We start from the raw sequence: 23,289 nt of genomic DNA on the forward strand, positions 1-23,289 counted from the left end.
CAACCCGAGTATGTGGCTGCAGGCTTATCGGAACTACTAATTATGCTATTGATAAAGATGCAATTCAACTATAAGATGTTTGAATGCGGCATTGACATGAAGCTCAAGATGTAGAAAAACAAGGTTCACATGCCAAATCCTATATGAACATATTTGATGACAAATTTGTTTCCCAAGCATAACTGATATTAATTTATTACTCATTTTGTGTTCATTCATTAAACCTTGCATGAATTTTTTTGCTAAGAAATCTGTGTTAACAGTAGAAAACCAAACCCAACCAAATTTTAAATTTTAAGCTGGATCCAAGTCCCAGCTCAGGTCTTCTATCTGACTCCCAAAATGAGGCAAATCATCATCTTCCTGGTGTTTGATCTTGTGTGTTTTGGATCTGATGTAAGTCCCTCCCGTAGTGATTCGGGCATCATTTCACAGAAAACTCTGGATGTGTTGGTTCGGTTGCTGTGTGCTGACAGTTATAGGAGGAGTGAGGAGTCCTCTTGGCTTTCATCTTTGTTTTAAGCATTCTGTCTGATGGGCAGTAGCGCCCTAGAGTAATACTGGTCCAGTTAGTTTTATGTAGGCAGATAGCAAATTGTTTTTTTTATTTTTATAGTGTAGTAACATCTATACAATATACTATTTTTGTCAATGTCACACTGGAGCTGAGGAACTTAGCACTGCAGCATTAATCCTTGGTGCACAACTACATGTGCAGTATTAACCCTCTATTCAATGTATTGTTTTTTTTTGTACAACTGGTGTGTGCTGTAGGTGCTTCACTGCATTTATAATTATAAGCACTGTAGGACTCCGTACAGTGTGAACTGTGATTAGTGATAAATAGTTGTTGTTTTTTGAACAATTGGCGTTGTTCATCGATATGTATCACAACGGTAAGTCAGAGAAGGAACAGCAACCAAATTGTTATGAAATACTTCTGCTTATAACAACCGCCCGTTGTTCCCATAGAGTTGAATACACATACCGATACTTAGGCAGCCACCAAGACTTGAGCTCAGGCAGTAGGGGCTTATACAATACAAGGGTGATCACAGGATATTGGCAGGAGTAGATACAGATACTTTACAAGGTCAGGGTAATTGCAGAATCAGAACCAGAATCCACAGGTTTAATTGCAGGACAGTTAGTCTGGATAGCAAACAGGTGAATTAGCAGACAGCCACTATAATCCACATAGCAAAACTTGTAATAGCAGCACAGAATCCAACACAATAATAAAATATATATATATATATTTTAAGTTTTAGTGGAGTGCCGGCCATTTTTGCACTATATTTTACCTCTGGTATGTTTTTCATTCCGGTCATTTGCAAGGCACCCCTTGAAGTTTATTACTCTATCTACTATAATCAGAACATCCCTTTTTTCTTTTTTTTGTCTCTATTCAAAAATAAGAAATTTTTCCTTTTTTCTTTTTCTTGTTTCATACATGTGGACTATTTATCAATTAAGTTCTCACAGTAATAAGAAGTACTCAGTTTTGTTTTTTCTTTTTTCCTTTTTTTTGTGATATATACAAATAATTTTTTCTGTATAGACACAGGTTATAGACTACCGTATCCAAGCAATTGTTTGGGACCCATTACATTGCGTCATATTTTACATTACATCACATATCACGGCATTTGTGTTTCATCTACATACATTTAACATCTCTTGTGTTTTCCGGTAATTCTGCCACTGTAATAGTGATGTCTCAGAGCAACTCAGGTGCTACCAGTATACTATCAGATGGGAGTGGGTTTCGCAATATACAATTACCACTGGGTGACATTCTTAGTTTCAGTGAATCAGAAGCTGAAAACTTATATTTCAAAGAAACTCTTTTAGACACTGCAGGGACAACATCAGTAGAGGAGCTGTTTATTCAGATTCTCAAATTAAAGAAAAAATAAATTGATTACCATTTGCATGGGGTCACATTATCGGATTATCACAAGGAGAGAAAAATCCCCAGAGGTTTCAGGATTAAGAATGTTCCCACTATTGGTCAGAATAATGTCGATTTTTGTAGGAGATGGGTGGCAGTGTTGAACAAATGTTCGCTCAACCTTATTCTGTTAGTCATAGAGGAATCCAGCAGAGAACTTAGCATTATTTGTGACAAGATTAAATCTTTTGAAACCACACAAAAATCTTACCTTGTCAACGATAGTTCCAACAATTGGCTTGATAAGCTAAATGTTCAAATAGATGAATATAAAAAGGGACATAATTAAATATAAAAAGGAGAAACTAGCTAAGGTCAATACTGACTATCAGGAACAGCGTGTTTATTCCTTGGCAACCCGTAATCCCAAATTTCAAAGGAACCGCTTTAGGAACCCTCGACGACCTTTTGATACAGAAGGATCCAGTGGTGCCAATTCGTCACAAAGTGACCAAGATCTCCCCTCCACTGTACTTCCAATTACACAATGTCCCCCTTTAGGGGTAGCCACACGAGCACAAAAAGGAAACGATCCCGCTCTTGACGTGGCAAACTATTACAAAAAGGTCTTACAATCATTCCCACATGCACATTCAATAGCTTCCATTGGAAGAAGGATCTATGGAGACTACATATGAGTTTGAAACTCAAAGAGTTTTTCAGTAATTCGGAAGCCATTCCTACAACGACACCCATTTCACATTTCAAAAAAACCTCTTCCTTTGATCCCTCCTCTAATAATGCCTCCATCAAGAGCTTTATTAGAATGTTGGATCAGGAGGTAAGCTCACAATTTAAGGGGGTGACTCCGATACACACAATCTATCCAAGGAAGAAAACAATGCGTTGGTCTCTCTGAGCAAAGATAATTCCATAGTTATCCGATCAGCTGACAAAGGGGGTGCCATTGTTATCCAGAATAGAGCCCAGTACAGTGGTGAAATTTATCGGCAGCTAAATGATGCCAATACATACAGTCTGCTTAATCATGACCCTACCGTTTCTTTCAAAAAACAACTGGATGACATTTTAATACAGGCCCATGAACGGGGGTATATAACTAAAGAAATCAAAGATTATCTTACAATAGATAAACCCGTGGTTCCATTACTGTATACATTGCCCAAGATTCATAAATCAGTATCCACACCTCCAGGTCGTCCCATAATCTCAGCCAGAGACAGCCTTTACAGTAACACATCTAAGTATTTAGATTATTACTTACAACCCCTTATTTCACTTGAACCTACATTTCTGAAAGATTCCAATACCTTTTTGGACAAATTACACAGCTTGAACAATCTTCCACACGATTTACTTTTGTGTACCATTGATGTTAACTCACTTTATACCAGCATACCACAGCAGGAAGGTTGTGAGTACATGGGAGCCTTTCTGAGGTCACACTCTGAGTATCAGGGCCCCAACATTGATTTTTTCCTGTGTCTATTGAAACAGACTCTGAACAATAATTATTTTCTTTTTGACAATAAGTTTTTTCTCCAGAAGAAAGGCTGTGCCATGGGGTCTCATTTAGCCCCTTCTTTTGCCAATATATACATGTTTTTTGTTGAAAAAGAACTTTTTTTGAATAACCTTGATTTCAATAAGTCTTTAATTTTTTTTGTCCGATCCATCGACGACATATTGGTACTGTGGTCTGGCACCAAAGCTGATTTCATCAATGTCATGTCCAAGATTAATACTATGCATCAATACATTGCCTTCACTTATGAACAAAGTCACAGCAATGTACATTTTTCGGATTTAAATATTCATTGGACTGGAACGGAATTTGATACCTCCATTTATCACAAACCAACTGACAGTAAGACCTTACTGCATGCACAGAGCCATCATCCCACGTCACTTAAAAGGAGTTTACCATATTCTTAATTCTTACATGCACTCAGGATTACCAGCGATCCCTCTCGAGCGGAACAAGAAATTGATTGCATGATAACCAAATTTGCACAACGTGGGTATAGACACAAGGATCTCATTGCGGCAAAAACCAGGGCAATAACAGTACACGGAAGTACAAATGAAGCCAACAAAACAACAAGTAACAAAATTGATACGATGTTATTTGTTAATCAACACAATGTAGCCAGCAAATTCATTAACTCCGCAGCCAAACGCCTCTGGCCGATAATTAATACGGACAATTCCATCAAGTCGTTAAAAAATTCAAAGATTATGCTGGGCTATAAACGTGGCAAAAATCTGAAGGATTGGTTTGTACACAATGACATCAACTTTGGTCCCACCAATACTGAACAGCATTTTTTATCCAAGAGACCAGGATGTTATCGTTGCACCGGCTGCACGACATGCAGTTTTATGGAAACTGGCCCTGACATTGTACACCCGCACTCGGGGAGACAGTTCCCAATCAAACATATATTAACATGTACATCCAAATATGTGGTGTATATGATCCAATGTCCATGCGGACTAGTATACATTGGGAAAACCACCTGCACCGCCAGGATTCGCATGGCACAACATCGTACTGCAATCCGTCAAGCACTAGAGGGAAAGGAAATTGACCAATCTGTAGCACGCCACTTCAAGAATTTTCGACATTCATTATCCACCTTGGTGTACAAACTAATTGACCATGGCCCTCATTCAGAGCCGTACGCTCTGAGCAGAGCGCACGCTCTGAATGAGGGCCGGGCTCCATTTTCATGGAGCGTCCTCCTGGACGCTCGTATAGCTGTGGGTCACCATCCACAGGCTATACGAGCGTGCATTGTGATGGTCGCGATGGTCGAGACCATCGCGACCATCGAATTTGCGAGCCGGAGCCTGCGGTTGAGGTTTTCAACCGCAAGCTCCGGAGTGATTTTGGCTCTATCAGAGCCAAAATCATTCCCACTGACATCACTAGTGATGTCAGTGGGCCGGCTTCTGACGGGAGGCGTTCCCATGGGAACGCCCCCGGCACGCCCACCAAAGGGGGCGTGCTGTCAATCAACATTGACAGCACGCCCCCTTTGATCGGACACAACGAGCTAAGGACTTTCCTTCGCTCGTCGCGTCTGGCACATGCGCACGACGGAGCTCCCTCCGTCGTGCGCATGCTCAGTCCATAACATCGACCCACTTGCGAGCGGACAGCCGCTCGCGAGTGGGTCTGAATCAGACCCCATGTCCCTATTAACAAACGTGGAGGTGATCGGAACAAGAAACTGTTACAACTTGAAACTTTCTGGATACATAAAATGAATACCATATCACCACTTGGTCTCAACGAACAACTTTCCTTTTCCTGTTTCTTTTAAGGACCTCTTCGGATCGCTTGCTGTTGTCATACAGTGTATTCATACTTATACTTACAGGGTATTGGTTACCCATTTTTTTCCCACCAGTGTTTTCAGGCCCTGTTGTTCTTATTGATATGTCGTGATTTACATTTGTTATGGATCCATCTACTGTGTTTAGATACATCGGTGTCTCGGTCGTTGGCATGCGTAGGACTACCATATTTGGATGTACTTTTTTTCCTCTGCTACAGCCATACTACACTGGATACACCTTATACCGTCTGATCTTTGAAGCTAAGCAGAGTAGGCCAGGCTAGTACTTGAATGGGAGACCACCTAGGAATGCCTGGTGCCGTATCATGGAATTATCCTAGCTGACGCCTGTCCATTCGCACTTGCCGGTTTATCTTGTCCACTTTCTTTATGTATCTACATGGTTGATGGATCTTATCAGTTTAATCTATTTGTTCATTTCAGTACCAAGTGGAGTTTCCTGAACATTCCTACTTCTGATTATGGCCATGTTATGGATCTATTTTTTGATTAATTTGCCATTATTCAGTGGAAAAAATGGCAACCCTATATTCCATTCTCGCATTACATACCATGTTTGGTATAGCTAGAACCATGCATCACTATGCATTTTTGTTCACTATGACCAGTTTAGTCAGGTAGGGGTTAATTCATTTCTTTAATTCATTCCTTTGATTAGTAGTCTGTATATTCTCTTATGATTTATCATTTTTTGGTATAGCCACAACCATGTACTACCATGCATCATTGATCTCTATAATTAGTTTAGTCAAGCAGTGGTTAATATAGCTGACTTACCTCATTGATTACTTTTTACATTTTTATATGTCTAGATTTATTGCTAAGTGTTTCATTTGTTTGACTTTATGATGTTGTCTATGACCGTCCTCAGTCCATGGTTATTATTACCTGTGTTATACATTTTTAATGTCTCATGTAATGCATTTATCTTATTTTGCCATACTGTGGGGAATTCTTGTCATAGTTATGCACATGTATCACTTTGTCACCTCTTTATTCATCCATTGTTTATCACATGTATGCTGCTAGTTGTTTGACACTATTGCCGGTTTCCATTGGGCAGTGTAACATCATTGCTGCCGGTTAGCATCAGCCGCATGCTCTCTCCCCAGCGAGTGCTGTAAGTGGCGGGGAGTGCAGCATGCTGCGGCTGTGCATCTATGTTCATATAGTATCAGCGGGTTGCCCTGGTTACTTACCTTGGCAACCACGCTTGGTGCGGCTGCATCACTGTGCAAGCGCTCTGTCCCACCCTGATGACGTCATCGACGGCGTGGTGAGCGTTGCACATGGTCACTATTGGATGTCACTGGGTATAAAGGTATGCACTGCATCTTCTGTCTTTAGTTCTTGATAAAAGTCACCAGACTGAAACGTTGAACTTTGACCTGAGTCGTGAGTCTTCTTTATTAGAGTCCTGTGAGTGCCGCTGTTATTTTTATACGTTTGGTATTTTTTCCATTGGATGGCACCCGGGCAATTATTTAAGTTTTTGTGGAGTGCCGGCCATTTTTGCACTAAATATATATATATATATATATATATATATACACACACATACACACACACACACACACACACACACATATATATATATATACACACACACACACACATATATACGCATACACTTGTTCAAGGCAGATATTTGTATTAGTAGAAACGCTAGAGCAGAGATGATATTTACTGTGTCAGCATGGGCGTTCAAGGCAGATAATTACGGTGTAGGTTTGGTAATACTTGCAGTTAGTAGAAACCGTGATTAAAGTTCCACAAGAATGTAGTAAATTGCGAACAGACATGACTGGGCAAATGCAAAGGAGATCAGAACAAATGATATACATGGAACGAACCTGGCAGCAACACAAGGTATAAGCAATCACTGACAGGGAATGCTGGGAGGAACCAATGTAACCATTCTCCAAATTGAAGTACAGCTGAAATGCATACAAACTGAGAGCTAGATTGCAGAATGGCTGCAGCTGAGTGCTTCCACAATACTGACAGCTTCCCTGCTTCCTAGGAACAGCCTGGACTAGAAACTGCTAAGGCTGTCAGAAATCCTGGTAGCGGATCAGAACACAAATACGAGCACTGCAGCTGCTGCCAGCTGTTATGATGATACTAGTCCTTCAACATCGTCTACTTAAGCTGATTATCAAGGGCATAAAGGGTTTCAGTCAAGGCATCTGAAATTAAAACAATATTTTATATTGCTAAAGAAAATAAAAGGTAACAACAAAAATTTCCAACATGCCATTACCACACGCAGTGGCAAGGAAAGGCTCAGGTTTGTCCTTTATTTCTTAAACTGGCCACACATCTAAAGATTATCTGTCCAACCAGTCAACTAGTTGATTGGTTGGAATAAAAATCCGGTAAGGTATAAAAGCAAATGACAATCAGCAATTTGCTCCCAAACGCCGGAAAATGGACAAAAACTGTTGATTGAACAAATTGTTTAGATCAAACATTTAACAAACTAGTCTTATGACCATTTTCATCTGTTTTCTGGCATTTAGGAGGAAATTGCTGATCATCATTTACTCCCATACGTTACCAGATTTTCATTCCAACCAATCAACTAGTTGGCTGGTTGGACAGATAATCTTTAGATGTATGGCCATCTTAAGTGGTGGTTCTGCAACTGACAATCAGGCATCTTCCTCTGCCTCACTTGATGCAATACTGTCTCACTCTAGGTCTAGAATTGGTGTAAAAAATAAATTAAACCTAGAATATCAGTGCTGAAAAAAAAACACTAAGGCAGTAGAACAAACTGTCAGTGTGTGTGTGTGTGTGTCAGTCTGTGTGTATCTGTGTCATTGTGTGTGTCTATGTGCCAGTTTCTGTGTGTGTGTCAGTGTGTGTGTCAGTCTATGTATCTTTGTCAGTGTGTGTGTGTTTATCTGTGATGGTATGCTGAGAGACAACATGGGGGGAGGCGATGGTGTGGCTGAGAGACAACATGGGGGGAGGTGATGGTGTGGCTAGAGATGAAGTGGGGGGGAGGCAATGGTGTGGCTGAGAGACGACACAGGGGGAGGCAATGGTGTGGTTGAGAGACAACGCGGGGGGAGGTGGTGTGCTGAGAGACAATGCAGGGGGAGAGGCGATGGTGTACTGAGAGAATGCAGTGAGATGATGGTGTGGCTGAGAGATGAAGCGGGGGGAGGCAATGGTGTGACTGAGAGACAACCCAGAGAGGAGGTGGTGTGCCAAGAGATGACACAGGGGGATAGGCAATGGTGTGGCTGAGAGACGATGCAGGGGGAAAGACGATGGTGTACTGAGAGACGATGCAGTGAGATGATGGTGTGGTTGAGAGATGCATGGGGAAGGAAGTTACACAGGGGGAAAGAGTCTGGTTAAACTGCTGTTGTATGATGATGACCTTGTTAATATTCCTACACAAACAGGCATCTTCCGGACGATGTGACCTACACGAATAGTGAATACCAACTGAAGATGCCATCTTCCCAGGGAGGATACATTTCTTCAGGAGGTTCCATGTTGTGAGAAACCACCGAATACTATAGGTAAGGTGCATATAGAATGGAAAGGAATGTCCCCAGAATGTCGCCGCGTGTCTATGGCGTGCAAATCTATTTTGTTTTGTGTGTGTGTGTGGGGGGGGGGCTGGCGCCATTTTTCATCTTGACCTGGGCTCCAAAGACCCTAGTTAAGTGACTTGGTAGCACATCCCTATTGGGTAATGAAGGATATGAATGCATATATGCCTATAATTGGATAAAGGACTACGGGGCTGATTCAGCATGGAACACAGATGACAATTCGCACGCACCTGGCCGATGTTTTCGCACCGCTCATGCATCGCACTGCGTGTGTGCGAACTAGCCAGTGAGAGCGGGTAAGGGTACGCAGGCTACATGCAGTGTGTATGCAGACCCTTCCGATATTGATTGACAGGAAATGCCGTTTGAAGGTGGTGACAGGGGGTGTTTGGGCAAACGCAGGCATGCCTGTGCATTAAGACGCTGTTATAGAGGCAAGCATAATTAAGGCATACGCAGCCAGACATACGCAGCCCGACAACTCGATGCATGCAGGAAGTGGCCAAAATCTTGCACGAGATCAGGTCAACCTCTATTGTGCGAATGGTTCCGATGGTTCTCGATGTTACCGCTGTCTTGCGGACAACTCAGTCTTTGAGTAAAGGGAAGTGGGCGACATTGTATAGTGCTGGGCGTCTGCATCTTATACTTCAGTTGCCGTGCGTATGCATTGATTAGCATATATTCGCGGTGGCCAAGTGCGTGCTTGCGCACACTTGTATTCCTTGCCAAATCAGGCCCTAAGTCAGTGATTCTATATTATTCTAGTGTCGGATATATTCAATATTTGTTCAGAAAATAGATAAGGATCAAAAGTTTATTATTAATTAAAATAATAATAATTGTATTTACTGTATATAGCACTTTTATCCATCAGGACTCAAAAACTAAGCACAGGTGTTTAGTATTACAGAAAACAAACCGAAAAACAGTCAACATAATGTGTACAATGGATGTAATACAGAGTTGGTGGAGCCATTTAAGGTAAATAACTTCCACAGGTTATATATCCCACTCACAAAGGGTACCCGACAAGGCAGCCATTTTGGGCTTGATACATTTGATACATTGGTTAACCTAGGTAATGCTTAGGAGAGATAACTCAAAAGGGGAAGTGGCAGCATACTAAATACCAGGTGAGGAGCACTAAAAAGGTTTCAGTGAGTGAGATATCATACAAGTAACAAATACAGGTCACTGAAACATGAGTGGTGTTATATGCACTGCATGAATAGAAAAAGTATGCAAAAATAATGCTTATATAGTGATGTAAAACTCCTGTGACTTTGCCAGAGCAATAGTTACAATGGTTTCATAGCAAACATGTATTCAATGAAACCCGCAGTTGGATTGTTTTTTCTTTTCGGCAGGCAACCTGCTTCACATCGCTGGTGAGTTACGTAGATACCTTGTACTTGCAGGCTAAGACATCTAGCAAAATGGTATGCATTCTCACAGTGAGCCTAGGAGAGAATAATCTCACACCAAACTCAGATTCTCATGTACTCTTTTATGTGAAATGGGTCTTCTGTGTCCAAATAACACCATCAGCATTGCATGTGACAACAAAGGTGCAAATGACTCATCTTCAGGGCTCCAAACTTCATGGTCGACACCAAGGGGTATATTTACTATAGTGCAAGATTTTTAGAAGTGGAGATGTTGCCCATAGCAACCAATTGGATTCTAGCTATCTTCTAGAAGGTGCTAGATAAATGTTAAATAGAATCAGATTGATTGATATGGGCTACATCTCCACTTCTAAAAAATCCACACTAAATATACCCCCAAGAGAGCTGATAGATAGCACTTTAGTCAAAGTGAATTCTGTGACTAGTGACTGAAACCTTGCTAGCTAAGGTCTGACGTCACATGTGCTAAATGCTTTACTATGAAAATGTGGACTGGAGTGCATTTGAGATGTTTATGTGTTAGGACATGTTATGTTTATTGATGTATCCTCCTGTGCTTTTGGTTACGGGAAAGCATCCAAACTGAAATGTCTTATGTTGCCATGTATCCAGAGACAGCACTCTCTCCTTGTTCCGATTGTCCATGCTGCAGGGTCTCCATAGTAAAGTAAGTGCTCCGAAATCATATACACATGGCCTGCAACCTAATGCTCTACCGCGCATAGGCATCTATTCTGCTTGTCTTCCATCTCCATAAGACCCGCCTCTGAGTCTCTCCTGAGTGAGACTGTGACATAGACACACTGTGGTAAACATATGTCACTGTGTCACCACTGCTGGGTATTATAGACACTTCCCCTCCACCATTGAGTGTATGTGCAGGTGTATGCTCCAGATACAGTACACTACACCACTTGTATTAACCTGCTCCTGGCTGGGTCTGTCATAATCTATGTTACTGCATAGTATTCCTGCTGCATTAACCCTGTGTTGACTGGTATCCTGCATCCTACCTGGTTAACAAAGCAAACCCTGGATATTCATCATGTGGCCTGACCTCCTTCACTCACTACTGACAACTATCAACACCACAGGTTCTACCATTATTTTCCTCACTCCCCGTGTTTATGCCCAATGTGTCCTATACCACCCTGGTGCATATTTCAATCCCTGCTGTAGCTTTGATTCTCCCACCTCTTTATTCCCTTAATCTCCCCAGTCACCATAGATCATCCTAATTCATCAATTTACCTCTCCCCCTCCCATATACTGTATGCAGAACACAGAAGAGCTCTGCAGCACTCGGAGGGGCTGATGATCACTCAACATTCTCTGAGCAGAGAAATTTGCAGTACAGTGCTCAGAATGGGGAGCCCCCTGTTTCCAACATGTTTGCCCTTTAATTATTGGATGAAAGGTACAGGGAATATCATCCCTGGTCTCCATGTTATTTCTGTAATGCAGGGGTTTATGTCTGATAATAACACTGATCACCATATTAGCTTTTATGATTGTACCCAATTTGAAAAACAGGACTCCAATCCTTTAAATGAGGGGTCCCCCTTCTTTTTAGGTGCTCATCCCTTCTCCATGCTTTTCATTTATTCATATTTTTTTCACAAAGGTGACCACTGTAGCAATCCCCATCAGTTGTCAGGATCTGTAAGGATTTTTTTTTAAATAATTCCCCCACCATGGAGGGGGAGTTGGGCTCATCCCCAGTGAAGGGGTGAATGGATTATTGGAGAGGTACGGGTTAATGGCTGCTGGGAGTATTGATTAATACAATATCGACAGGAAAGGCTTAATGAGTTCTGGGGGGTTGAATTGATTAATGGAGTTTTTAGGTAATGGATTTATGAATACTGGGGGGGGGGGGGGGGGCTGGGAGTATTAATAGATGCTGAGTGAGGGGTAAGTGGATTAATGGGTCCCTGGTGGGAGGGATAATAGGAGTAGAGTAAGTGGGTGGGTGAAAGGGTTAGTGGGTGCTGGGGGTGAATGGATGAACCTTATTGTCTATCTAGTTGAAGATATTTTATTGTGTTTAGTGTTACAGACATCATGTTTTGGAATGATCTTAGTGGTTCAATTTTCCACATGGAAGACACGCTGAATGAGTTTGCCAATAACCACTAGCTGCTATAATACCAATAATCAATATATAGTTTGGTTTTTGAGGAATACTTGTATATAGGCTGGACCTATCCATAAAAATAACTCTGAAGGACACTGTACTGTATATTGCTGTCTACCTGCTGATGTTTTTAGGAAGATCATGTATAATACATATGTATTCACATCACAGAGCCCTATTGATGAGTGGTTCTGCCAATTTCATACTGTATATTAGAATCCAATATTTCACAAGGTAGATGGGATTTACTTACCATGACCTTTGAAATATAATTCTACACATGGTAGTAGGCCTCTGATCCCAAAAATCTCTCCATTATCCACCAGAGCTTCTTTAACAGCATCATATCCACAGAGAACAACCACCCTTCGTGGTCCTAGGTGTAGAGTGTAGACATCTCCATACCTCTCTCTCATCTATACATGGGAGGCATTTACATACAGTAATTGGTGTGTGCTAGACATACTGTAAACTATTTATTCTTAGAGTGCTCCCTACATTATACAATACAGGGCATGACATCCTTTACACTGTACAATACTTGTCCTGATCCCCACCAGAGGCGGATTTAGACCTCATGGGGCCCTAAGCAAGATATCAGTTTGGGGCCCTATTCCCTCAACAGCATGCAAGTTTACACACACACTGCCCTATAGCCACACACACACACTGCCCTCATAGCTGCACACACACACACGCACTGCCCTCATAGCTGCACACACACACACTGCCCCCATAGCTGCACACACACACACTGCCCCCATGGCCGCACACACACACACTGCCCCCATGGCCGCACACACTGCCCCCATGGCCGCACACACTGCCCCCATGGCCGCACACACATACACACTGCCCCCATGGCAGCACACACACACACTGCCCCCATGGCCGCACACACACACACTGCCCCCATGGCTGCACACACTGCCCCCATGGCCGCACACACTGCCCCCATGGCCGCACACACATACACACTGCCCCCATGGCCGCACACACACACACACACTGCCCCCATGGCCGCACACACACACACTGCCCCCATGGCCGCACACACACTACCCCCATGGCCGCACACACACACACACACTGCCCCCATGGCCACACACACACGCACTGCCCTCATAGTTGCACACACACACACACTGCCCCCATAGCTGCACACACACACACTGCCCCCATAGCCGCACACACACACACTGCCCCCATGGCCGCACACACTCCCCCCATGGCCGCACACACTGCCCCCATGGCCGCACACACATACACACTGCCCCCATGGCAGCACACACACACACTGCCCCCATGGCCGCACACACACACACTGCCCCCATGGCTGCACACACTGCCCCCATGGCCGCACACACTGCCCCCATGGCCGCACACACATACACACTGCCCCCATGGCCGCACACACACACACACACTGCCCCCATGGCCGCACACACACACACTGCCCCCATGGCTGCACACACACACACACACTACCCCCATGGCCGCACACACACACACACACTGCCCCCATGGCCACACACACACACACTGCCCCCATAGCCGCAGACACACACACTGCCCCCATAGCCGCAGACACACACACTGCTCTCATAGCCGCACACACACACATACTGCCCTCATAGCCGCACACACACACACTGCCCCCATAGCCGCAGACACTGCTCTTATAGTCACAAACAAATACACACTGCCCTCATAGCCGCACACACACGGCCCCCATAGCCACACACACTGCCCCCATAGCCACACACACTGCTCTTATAGCCGCACACACACACACACTGCACTCATAGCCGCACACACACGGCCCCCCATAGCCACACACACTGCTCTTATAGCCGCACACACACACTGCCCCCATAGCCACACACACTGCTCTTATAGCCGCACACACACACACTGCACTCATAGCCGCACACACGGCCCCCATAGCCGCACACACTGCTCTTATAGCCGCACACACACACTGCCCCCATAGCCACACACACTGCTCTTATAGCCGCACACACACACACTGCACTCATAGCCGCACACACGGCCCCCATAGCCGCACACACACACACTGCTACCATAGCCGCATATATATATATATATATTTATTTATTATATACACACACACACATGTACTGACACACACACTTATTGACACCACTTACTGACACACACTTACTGACACCACCAAGTGGCTGACACACACTTGCTGACACTGACATTCATTTATTATACATTCATACCCTCCCCTCCCCAACATCCTGCAGAGATTATAGCAGAAGCAGGAGGGCGATAGAAACATCAAACACCACCTCTCCCCTGCTGACTACAGCAGATGCAGGTGGACAATTCCCCACCCCAATTGCCGCACACTGCCCCATAGCACAGCACAAGACAGTCTTTATTTGCTTGCAGCAAACACCCTCCCAGACATCCTGCAGAGATTATAGCAGGAGCAGGAGGGAGATAGAAACATCAAACACCCCCTCTCCCCTGCTGACTACAGCAGATGCAGGTGGACAATTCCCCCCCCATAGCCGCACACTGCCCCATAGCCGCACACACACACACACTGCCCTCATAGCCGCACACACACACACTGCCCTCATAGCCGCGCACACACACACACTGCTCTCATAGCCACACACTGCCCAATAGCTGCACACACACTGCCCTCATAGCCGCACACACACTGCCCTCATAGCCGCATACACACACTGCCCTCATAGCCACACACTGCCCTCATAGCCACACACTGCCCAATAGCTGCACACACTGCCCTCATAGCCGCGCACACACACACACTGCTCTCATAGCCACACACTGCCCAATAGCTGCACACACACTGCCCTCATAGCTGCACACACACTGCCCTCATAGCCGCACACACACACTGCCCTCATAGCCGCACACACACACACACTACCCTCATAGCCGCACACACTGCTCTTATAGTCACAAACAAATACACACTGCCCTCATAGCTGCACACACACGGCCCCCATAGCCACACACACTGCTCTTATAGCCGCACAGACACACTGCCCCCATAGCCACACACACTGCTCTTATAGCCGCACACTCACACACACACACTGCACTCATAGCCGCACACACACGGCCCCCATAGCCACACACACTGCTCTTATAGCCGCACAGACACACTGCCCCCATAGCCACACACACTGCTCTTATAGCCGCACACACACACACACACACACTGCCCTCATAGCCGCATATATATATATTTATTTATTATATACACACACACACACACACACACACACACACACACACACACACACACACACACACACATGTACTGACACACACACTTAGACACCACTTACTGACACCACCAAGTGGCTGACACACACTTACTGACACTGACATTCATTTATTATACATTCATACCCTCCCCTCCCCAACATCCTGCAGAGATTATAGCAGGAGCAGGAGGGAGATAGAAACATCAAACACCCCCTCTCCCCTGCTGACTACAGCAGATGCAGGTGGACAATTCCCCCCCATAGCCGCACACTGCCCCATAGCCGCACACACACACACACACACACTGCCCTCATAGCCGCACACACACACACTGCCCTCATAGCCGCGCACACACACACACTGCTCTCATAGCCACACACTGCCCAATAGCTGCACACACACTGCCCTCATAGCTGCACACACACACACACTGCCCTCATAGCCACACACACACTGCCCTCATAGCCACACACACACACACTGCCCTCATAGCCGCACACACACACTGCCCTCATAGCCGCGCACACACACACACTGCTCTCATAGCCACACACTGCCCAATAGCTGCACACACACTGCCCTCATAGCTGCACACACACACACACTGCCCTCATAGCCACACACACACTGCCCTCATAGCCACACACACACACACTGCCCTCATAGCCGCACACACACACTGCCCTCATAGCCGCACACACACACACACTGCCCACATAGCCGCACACACACAATGCCCCCATACATACACACACTGCCCCCATACCCGCACACACAGCTCTTATAGCCACACACACACACTGCCCCCATACATACACACACACTGCCCCCATACATACACACACACTGCCCCCATACCTGCACCCACTGCTCTTATAGCCGCACGCACACACACACACACTGCCCTCATACATACACACACTGCCCTCATAGCTGCACACACACGGTCCCCATAGCAGCACACACACACATTGCCCCCATAGCCGCATATATACACATACATGTACTGACCTCCCCCAATCCGCAGCACCATAGTATGTGGCCCAACTGGCAATGTCACTCACCTTCTATTATACTCTCTCCAAATGTCAGCATGGAGGGTACCTCACCTCTTCTAGGCTCCGCTCCTCTCTCTGCGTGTGACGTTACTGGTCACATGTAGCACAGCAGAGCAGGGGAGACTAGAGGAGTGCAGAGACACAGAGCAGCACCCTGCAGCTGTCCAATCAATGTGCTGACAGTCTGCAAGGCAAAACAATAATGTAACAAGCCTCCATTCTACATCCCTGTCTGCGGGCCCCCAGGGACCCGTCGGGCCCTAAGCGGCCGCTTGGGTTACCTAGCGGTAATTCCACTACTGATCCCTACACTACAAAAAGCAGGGCCTGTCCTCCCTTTTCCACTTGCTGTGCAATACCAGACCCGATTCCTCCCACACTGTACATGACTCTGTCAACTGTACAATAGAGGGTCTGCCCCTCCTGCCCCACACTGTACAATATATATGGCCTGAATCAGAGGTGCATGTAGTGTTGATGCCACACATTGGGCTGTAGAGAGCTGGCCCATTCCCTGTTACCCGAGGGGCATTGCAGAAGCTGTAACCACACCCACTTAAAAAAACAACAACAAAAAAAAACATCACAGCTCCACAAATTGGAGCTGCGTGCCAACAAGGTAGGAGTTGGTAGCCCCTCAGCCTAGGGCAATGTTATTGCTCCTCCCACCCCTGCACATGCAGAGGAGAAGAGACTGTTACTGCTCTTGGTCCCACTGCAGCCCTGCACACAGCAGCAGGAGGGAGACCGCATCAGACTAGGGCCCCCACTGGCCCCTCAGCCCACCTACTCCCTCCCCTCTCTGAGCCCCTGGCCACATGCAATCGGCTAGTAATGTTAGTCTTAGCATGTGTCTGAGTCGCACTGTGCATGCACCCAAATGGTTACCACTGAAATATGCAGAATTAATTTGGATGCAGAGAGAGGCAATATCAGTCTTCGTTTTCGGTTCGCACACAGGTTTTCAAACTCGATCCTCAGGACCCCAAACAGTGCATGTTTTCCAGGTCTCTTCACAGAATCGCAAATTAAATAATTAGCTCCACCTGTGTATCTTTTAAAATGTGTCAGTGATTAATAAACCCACCTGTGCACCTGCTTGGTGACCTGGAAAACATGAACTGTGTGGGGTCCTGAGGACAGAGTTTGAGAACCACTGGGTTAGCAACATAGGGATGGCTAGCCAGATGTGGGGTGTCACAGCAAGCTGTGGTCTGTGACTGCATCTTTTGCTGTAGGTGCACTGACACCAGCAGCCATGTTGAGACAGTGATCTGCTCTTCTATAGGGCTGCTGCAATGTCCCATCGTGCGAAGGATGGCACTTCTTAATATACACAGCCGCGGATTAGCGATGCAGCCGGTGGGCATCTCTGTACGAAGTCTGTGGCATTTGCACAAAGTCGTAGTCAGGCTGTCACAATAGATGCAGTTGCGGCTGCAATATCGTGTATCTCTGATTCAAGCCCAGAGTCTTACACTTGTTGTACAACACAGGACCTGCTCTCCCATCACACTATACAATACATGGTTCCATCAACTTAAAATGCAGGTATTGCCTCACCCTGCCCCACACTGTACAATACAGGGCTTGTCCTCTCTTTACGATGCACAAGTCTAATTTCCTAAACAGTATACAATACAAGCTCTATTCTTCTACACATCATACAATGCAGTCTGAATTTCTCGCATACTGTATAGCATTCACACTATATTCATAGTCACTGTATAATATTATTAAGATGCAAAAAAAAAGCCTAAACAGTAATCTTTAAAAAATTATCATTTGTTGGAACAAAAGAGCTTAAATGTAATATTATTGCTTGGAACTACAAAATATAATTTACTAGAAAGCACTAGATTTATTACGGCATTTTGGACTCTTTTACTAACCTCTTTCAAAGACTCCAGCAGTTTCCCTGACTTCAACTGGAGGAGATTGCCAATAATAGGTAGTGGGGTCGGTCCAGGGGGCAGGTTCCGGCTTTTGTTTATGCGGCCCCAAGTGTAAAGACAGAGGACACAGGAGAGCAGAAATACCAGGACCAGCGTCAGGGGCTCCATGCTGAGCTATCCTGATTTCTTTTCTGGAATGGAAGTTTTTAAGTACTGTATTTGTAATTAGATCCTAACGAGCTTTGAAATCTCCTGCCAGTTATTTCCCAAGAAGGTGTGGCACATGTGGAAGATAATTGGATCACTGACAGGGAGACTTATTTGTCTGCAACTTCATTATACTGTACTGTACTAAAGGAAGGAGAATTTGAAAGGCTGCTTAGAGGTTTTCAATAATTATCATAGCTTAGTTTAGTAATTTTACCTTGAGCATTAACAAATATTGAGAACACCTTAAAAGTGTTTCATAGAAAGCAGAACTCTTCAAGAAACTTGTACTATTCTCCAAGTTGTTAGGTCTAAATACATTGCAGTCTGCACCCCAGCTATATTAATGGCTTATAATTCTCCCTTACTTTAGGACAGCAAAGAGGACTCTACTAATTATTAATTGTACAGACTCACCTCAGCTCTGGTTAAATAGAGCATGGGCACCAGAAGGGGGAGGTGATCACTGTTTTAGGAATCAAGACTATATTGTACATTACCTATAACAGATCTACATACTGCTCTCTGACATACATTAAAAGTGGTCTACAGCTAATAGAGAATGCACCCTGTTTTGTATACAAGTCACCAGAAAATTGTACACTGCAAAGGAGCGTGCATTGCAAACTACTGTAACTAGCAGAGAATGGGGACTGCATTGTACACTAGGGGCCATGTTCAATTAGAGGTGAAAAGCCCGTTTCCGTTATTTATCGCCGATAACATCATTTTCACCAGTTTCACTTATCCCCATACTCAATTACAAAGACTTTTCACAGGTGTGAAAAATCTTTGTAAAATAATGGGGACAAGTTTTCACCACTGTTTTTGAGGCAAAAAAAGTGCAGAATTGGGGTTTTGGGGTGCAGAATGAAAAAAAATATCCTGCAGCCTTTGGAATCTCCACTTAAAGTAATCTGTGTAAAAAAAAATTAAAACAATTCCTCCGGACACCCCAAAAAAATTGACTTTCATTTTGGGGGTGAAAAAAAATATATTGGTGGACAAACTTCTAAACTAGCGAAATCGACTCCAGGGGGGGGTGGGGTTCCCAAGTATGTGGAATGCGGCTGGTAGCGGCAGGTGGATTTTTGAAGAATTTAAAAAAATCACTTTAGGGACTTAAAAATATGCTTGCACCCATTTTCATGTGCCCCAAATTTGATGGGACTATTTTTTTTTCCAAAAAAATAAAGATAAATGCTATTCTTCGCATTTATGCACCTGCCACGGCTATTTAAAAACCCTGATTACCTTCAGCAAGCCAAATCGGGGGTATCAATAGTGATCCCCCATGTCAGACAGTCTTTTGGGGGGGTGACAGGCTGATTTCCCCTAAATTAACAGGACTTTACGATACAATACTTACCTTTCCGCTGGGTCCCATTTTCGCTGATTCCTAATTGAATACGGGGATAAGCGGGCACGCACCCGATACTTTATCCCCTCCTAAAACGGCGATGATGGCGAAAAATCCGACCTCAGACTTTTTGCCTCAAATTGAATATGGCCCAGGTAGCAGAATATTTTTTATTGTACCCTAGTTAACAATCAATGCACATAGTGGGTGGCATCATTGCAGTTGCAGCCTGTTATGATGGCTCCAAGCCTGGGAACAGGTAGATCGAAGGGACACTGCCAGTACTCCAGATAAGTAAGGATAAGATAGGGACAGTTAGGTTGAACCCTGAACTATATGCTCCAACCGGAAATTACTGTTGCAGCACCCACTCCTGCGTAATAGTCCAGCAGAAGACTATTAACATTTGTTTTTAAAATGTATGTCAAGTTGAGCTCTTATTTATTTATTTTCGTTTCATTTTTTATGTGTTTTATTTGTTTTAATTTTTTAATTTCTTGTTTGTTTTTATCTGCATTTATTTTATTCTACTTTTTATTTCCAACACACATTTATCAGCGCTAACTATCCTTGTTTTATATAATTTACCCCTTTTAACCGAGCAGCTTTTACATACATTCTTTTACCACATTCTCTAATGCAGTTTATCTATTTTGCAATAATCAAAATGGATAAGTAATGACCGACACTGTATAATACCCATTTGATGCCAAGGTATACAAGGTGCAGGAATTTGCAGGATCTGATAGTCAAATTAAATGTTACTACTGTAATTTGGATAAAAAGAAAAAATGTGGCAATTTTTGGAAACAAAAAGCATGTTGTTACCACTGCATGGGTTGTTTAACATGTAGGTCTCTATAAGTAGGGGACACTATTTGCCTTCCATACACAGGTAAATATTATACGAGCAACTATTAACTTGTACCTCCAGATTTGTTATCTATGTACAGTATTATCTTCCCCTTGTGGGTTACATTATGTAGGGAAGACAGAACGTCAAATTAAAATAAGAATGGAGCTCCATCATTCTGCTATCAGAAGCGCACAGGAAACTAGCAAAAGTGAGCAATCCATAGCCAGACATTATTTGTTGGTGGGACACAATGTTGCTGGCATAAGATCCCAAATTATTTACCATATACCCCCTTCATTAGGCCATAGATCTAGGAAATTGTTACAGCTTGAGGGTAAGTGAATGTTTACTGGAGGTTGTACACATTGGCATTTATGGGGTTGAATAAAACCCTGGGTTTACAGTGTTTACTCTAGATGTTTGTTTCAGCTCATCTATCTATATTCAACTTTGTGCAATCTGAATTCTACTTGGTTTGGTATTTTGATAGGCTACTGCCAAGTATTATATAAATTATAAACAGTATTTATTATATGATATATTATGTCTGTCTGTGTTTTGCACTATTTGATAATTGTACTGACATATTCTTATATTATTATGTTTTTTATTATCCATGTATTTGTACAAACTCTTTTGATTATTAGTACTTTATGGGCACAAGGCACTTTTGTATAACACTGTTTGTGAGTATTTTTATTATTGTTCACAGAAATTTAATGATACTTGTTTCTATGGCAAATGAAGGCCTAACCTGACTGGCCACCTGGAAGGGCGCTGTCTGAAGACGCTGTCTAAGAGATGCTGTCGGCGTTCCGGCGGATGTCTGGATGAGTGTCACTCTCTACTCTGGTGCTTCTGGCACACTCTGGTCTGGTCTCAGCAGCTTGTTGCATCAGCTAAGTGTGCTAGAGGCACCAGAGCAGAGTTTGACACCTCAGACAGGAAAAAGAAAATGCATGAGTTGTGACAGGTGCATGGTGCTAGAATGAACACTATATGTGTGCAGGTGTGTGCCTCTCTAAATAACACACTAACTACATTAACCCTCAAACATTCTTGGATTGATTTGTAGAACCTGCTGTGTCGTGTAGCTACTGTACAACATTAATCCTTTCTTACACTGTACCTCATTCTATCTGATCAATTAACCATTCCTGGTTAAGTTATTCTGCATGTGTACAGACTTCTATTACACACCACTGCCACCTATATCAACCTGATCTACCAATAATGTCTTGATAGTCAAGTCTGGAGCTCACATAGAGGGCAATAACCTGTGGGTGTCTGTAGCCCAAACCTCCTAGAAGACCAGTGCCCTGCTAGTATCAATGCCCCTGCACAAAAACATCAAACCTAATGAATCCTCAACATTGTGACACTGACAATTACCAAACTACACTATATTGAGACCCAAATGGATAGTACAATCAACGTTTGCCAACTGATTTAATTAACTAATGGACACTGGGCCTTATTCAGAGTTGTTAGCTAATGCCGCTGCTGCTGTGAATGTGTATGCGGTTGCTATGAGAAGATATGCAATTGTCGCAGACACCATTATAAAGCTTCTATTACTGAAGTGAAATGCATCAGTGGACTACCTGTCTTATTCTTGGATACTCATCTGTGGTGTGCTCATCAGTAGCCAATTGACTCTTCTCTGCAGAGCTACTGATACAGGTAAGAGGAGGTCCTGCTTGACCTGTTAGATGTGCACCTTGTAGCAACATGTGGGGCTGTCACAGGCCGACTGACTTACTGACCTAGGAGCAACTTTTTTAGCCAAGCGAGGACATTGCTTTTGATGCTGGGTATATACCTTACAGCCATTTTTGGGAATATCGCAGCTGGACGTGGTTATTATTGTTATAGACCCGGTGGTCTGTATTTAACATCTAAGATTCATTTGCTGAGATACCAATTGGACAGATAGGTAAAACAAACATTATTGATTGTTTTCTTGTGGATATCAGACATGGTGGTATTTAATCACCTTATTCCTGTTGACAAAATTATGGTCCACTATGATTTATAGTGTGATTTAGTGAGCATTATATTTGCTGCTTTTTTATATATATATTTACTTATTGTGGTTTATTATTTTTTTAACTGAATATAAATGACTTGTTAAATTTTTCATTGGCGCCTTGATCATTATTTATATCTGCCATACTTAGTGTATGTGTCTAACTGATGGAATTACAATATGTTTGTCTTAAGATATTCACTA

General features: G+C 43.7%; 1 protein-coding gene and 1 pseudogene across 1 annotated transcript in view; one reads left to right on the forward strand and one right to left on the reverse strand.

Annotated features, from left to right (window-relative positions):
* Window positions 1–18,849, reverse strand: part of LOC148502838 (cytochrome P450 2A13-like) — a 60,485-nt gene extending 41,636 nt beyond the window's left edge. Inside the window, exons 1-2 of the mRNA XM_088449297.1 lie at window positions 18,631–18,849; window positions 12,658–12,820 (exon numbers count right to left, since the gene is read on the reverse strand). Coding sequence (XP_088305423.1) covers window positions 12,658–12,820; window positions 18,631–18,801 — 334 coding nt within the window. The 5' untranslated portion in view covers window positions 18,802–18,849. The remainder of the gene's footprint in view (window positions 1–12,657; window positions 12,821–18,630) is intronic.
* Window positions 5,470–5,587, forward strand: LOC148502839 (5S ribosomal RNA; annotated as a pseudogene).
* Window positions 18,850–23,289: the final 4,440 nt, after the last annotated feature.

The sequence above is a fragment of the Taudactylus pleione genome, unplaced genomic scaffold (genome assembly GCF_031769625.1).
Source record: "Taudactylus pleione unplaced genomic scaffold, aTauple2 ptg000481l, whole genome shotgun sequence".
Classification (NCBI taxonomy): Eukaryota; Metazoa; Chordata; class Amphibia; order Anura; family Myobatrachidae; genus Taudactylus; species Taudactylus pleione.